Genomic DNA, 3431 nt, shown 5'->3' with positions numbered 1-3431 from the left:
AACCATTTCAAAATATAGGGTTTAAGATTTATATATATACCCTAACAATTATCATAAATCAAACATAAATACCTTCCTCTAACTGTTAGAACTTCTTTAATTTTTTGATTCTTTCAGGCTCAAATTTGATTCCAATGAAAACTTCCTGGTCTGGTCAAAAATATTTGTGCATTACAGCTCAAAAGCATATAGATTTCTTGTGTCCTTTTGCTTTTACAGTTCATTAAGGAAGAAGGCAAAATAGATTCCTCTTATTTTCTTAGAAAGAAATTGTCGCCAGCTTCGTTCTAGGCTCCAATCCATACAATGATACAATACAAATGTACAATATACCTGACCTGCAACGTGTAAAGAATCGCAAACAGTATCTGAGATGCTGCAATTCATGTTGCATGTATCCATTGCATCGCCGGTTTAAAAATCTAGCCCTTTCGGAATTATTAAAAAAAAAAAAAAAAAATTTGAGCCCTTTTGGAACTTGGAAATACTGAATAGACTGGGTTTTTTTATAGGACTTTTTAAATAGGTGGGAGTGAGTCAATAAGACAATAAGGGTGAATATTTCTTGTTATTTTTTATTATCACTTTCATAAATTGTTATTGAACCATCATTTTGTGCGGGATGAATTGACATAAAATGCTCAAGATACTAATTTCGTATCGCACCAATCGTACTATTTTTTCTTTTGATGAATCAGAAATATTATTGATTAAAAAAATATAGAAGAAATATAATATAAAATCCAAAGTCAAATGACTCAGTACAATCTTCTCAAAAAAAAAAAAGAAGCAGCGTGAGTAGACCCAAAACTGAGCAAATGAACCAAAACAGAACTTCTAAAATATTCGCAACCTCAAGCAAACACTGCCACCAAACAATTGGATTATTATATCTTTGAAAGAGCATGTAATGTGCAGTATAGCATGTCTTATCCTATTTTCCATTAAAACTTCTTATGACTTTTGAGTAAAAAACAATTGGATTCTTATATCGCTTGAAAGAGTATGTAAATGTGTAGTATAACGTGTTTCATCCTATCCTCCATTAAAATTTCTCATGATTTTTGAGAGAAATTTGTATGGTAAAACTACATAATCCAATCTAAAACATTGAATAATTATCGCTAAGTTGCCAAATAGAATTATGAAATAATAACCTCTAAAGATTCCTCTTCCAAAATGACACAACACAATTTTCCAATGGAATGGTGACATTGACTCGTCTATGTGAAATTTGTTCATGCGTAAAGAATACACCAAAAGTCGTACACCCACCATATGACTTGGTAAAAGGTTGTGGTCCAAGCAGGTCCAAGATAAGCAAAGCAATGAAGTGGCTGTTGGGAAATGACAATTTTCTTGCCCCCATCAACTTGTAACAAAATCTCATAAAAAGAAAACCAAATTGCACATGTATCATGTATGATTTTACTGAATTACGAGTCATTTTGCTTTCCTGTATATCTAGCATTGTCGTAATTACCACAAATTCCACCAAATCAAACCTTATTATATTCAAAAGTCAAATTTTCCATAATAATTATACTTGCCATGCCTGCCCAAATCTGAATTGAAGCAGACAAAGAGCTCCACAAATCTAAAAAGCTTGATTACAATGTAGACTGTGCTTCGTATAATGATTAAAATCCAAAAAATATAAGACCCAATAAATAAAGAACAAAGTATGTATTCACCATTCAGCACCCCTTAAGTTACATACATTTGGGTCCTACATGCATATATATATATATATATATATATAGAGAGAGAGAGAGAACTAGAAGTACACCCATAATATATATACATATGTATGTATATATATCCACATCCTTAACATAATTATTTTCATTCTCTTATGGCCAAAAAAAAAAAAAACTAATTATTATGGAACATCTCTGAACAACAACACATGGAAGATGCAATAGAGACAGAGAGCTTTTATTAAAAAATTAAGACCTTGTTCATATCTTTGTCTTAACCTTGTCTTCATGATCAATCCCACTCTCTCATCTCATGGACCCAACACCCCATAGAAAAGCACAAATTTGCTTTTTAAGACCATCATATACATAATACAACATTTCTTCTTCTTCTTCTTCTTCTTCTTTTTTATTTATCGATATTTCCATTGCTAAAATGCGCCGCTAATTTGCGCCCATTTTCCAAGCGCATTTTAGCAAACCCAAAATATTCACATTTTTGCCTCATCTATTTTAAATACCTCCAAAATGTCACAGGAAAAAAAAAAACAAAACAAAAAAAAAGGAAATATAAAAATAAAATAAAAAAATAAAAAGAAAAAGAAAAAGAAAAAGAAAAAGGAAATTTCGGAATATATCCGTACAATTATTTTGGCTGGTTTCTACTCCGGAATGGTGACGAGTACAGGTCGCCAAGGTCTTCTCAGCAATCTATACCGAAACGACGCCGTTATCGGTCTGAAAGGGCCGATTCCGCCACCACGCCTAGCCGCAAAGCCGTTTCCACCTCCACCTCCTCCTCCTCCACTGCCACCGGCGCTTCCGGTTGCCGGTGAGAACCCGACATCATCTTCTTGACGGTTAAATCTAGAATCGGAAACCCTATCTTCAATTGGCGGAGAGGACACGAACAAGTCCTTTAACTTATGCCGAACCCTAACCTCTTTGCTACCGTTCTTATTGTTGTTCTTGTTATTGTTGTTGTTGTTGTTTCTCGATGTGGGATTGGGATCGGAGTCCATCTCCGACGGGGAGTCGTTTCGGCGAGAGAATCGTCGGTCCGTGCGGTTAAGGAGCATCCGGAGAGTCTTGCGGCGACGGAGATGGATGACGGGACTCGCCGACGGGCTCCTCGTGGGGCTTCCGGCGACTACCGCGCACTGAGTTGCAAGGAGCTTGAATTTCTGCAGGGTAGCCATTTTTATAGACAGAAAAAAAATTGTGGGTGTAGTAGAGTGTAGCAGTAGTTGCTTGTGAAGGAGAGAAACTAGAAAGCGAGATCTGAGTAGGGAATATGATTGGCGTTGGATTTGGATTCCATTTTCATTGCGCTTTACTCTTCTTGTTAGGAAGAAAAAAGAAAACAGTGAAGAGTTGAGAGGAATTGAGATATGATTGTGAATTTGTGAGAGAGAGAGAGAGAGAGAGAGGGGGTGGTGGGGTTTGGATTCTTTGGAAACTAGAAAGTGGAAAGTGATAAAATGGACGGCTTTTTAATTGGGACGGTTATGTGTTACTAGTACGTATTGTATTTTTATTATTTATGTGTCTGTTTGGGTTTTGGCTTTGGTTCGGTCTATTAAGCTACCTATAATATACTGTTTCATTTTCTACCAATTCCTTACACGTGGCTCACTGCTACCATTTCTCTTTCTCTTTTTATTTATGTCAAATTAAGGTTTGGGAATTCAAATTTCTATTTATTAGTAGGGCTAGGCCTGGTTTGGTATG

General features: G+C 35.6%; 1 protein-coding gene across 1 annotated transcript; it reads right to left on the bottom strand.

The window, feature by feature from the left end:
- Positions 1–1912: 1912 nt before the first annotated feature.
- LOC126713859 (uncharacterized) lies at positions 1913–3188 on the bottom strand. The gene has a single exon (XM_050413760.1). It carries the CDS (start codon positions 2897–2899, stop codon positions 2363–2365), a length of 537 nt encoding a protein of 178 aa, XP_050269717.1. The 5' UTR covers positions 2900–3188; the 3' UTR covers positions 1913–2362.
- Between the last annotated feature and the right edge of the window lie 243 nt (positions 3189–3431).

Source organism: Quercus robur, chromosome 2 (assembly GCF_932294415.1).
Source record: "Quercus robur chromosome 2, dhQueRobu3.1, whole genome shotgun sequence".
NCBI classification, from domain to species: domain Eukaryota; kingdom Viridiplantae; phylum Streptophyta; class Magnoliopsida; order Fagales; family Fagaceae; genus Quercus; species Quercus robur.
The sequence above is the reverse complement of the archived record's forward strand: the minus strand, read 5'-3'. Positions and strand labels throughout refer to the sequence as shown.

Excerpts from the sequence above, each read along its gene's own strand:
- LOC126713859 (XM_050413760.1), bottom strand. The coding sequence starts at position 2,899 with ATGGCTACCCTGCAGAAATTCAAGCTCCTTGCAACTCAGTGCGCGGTA.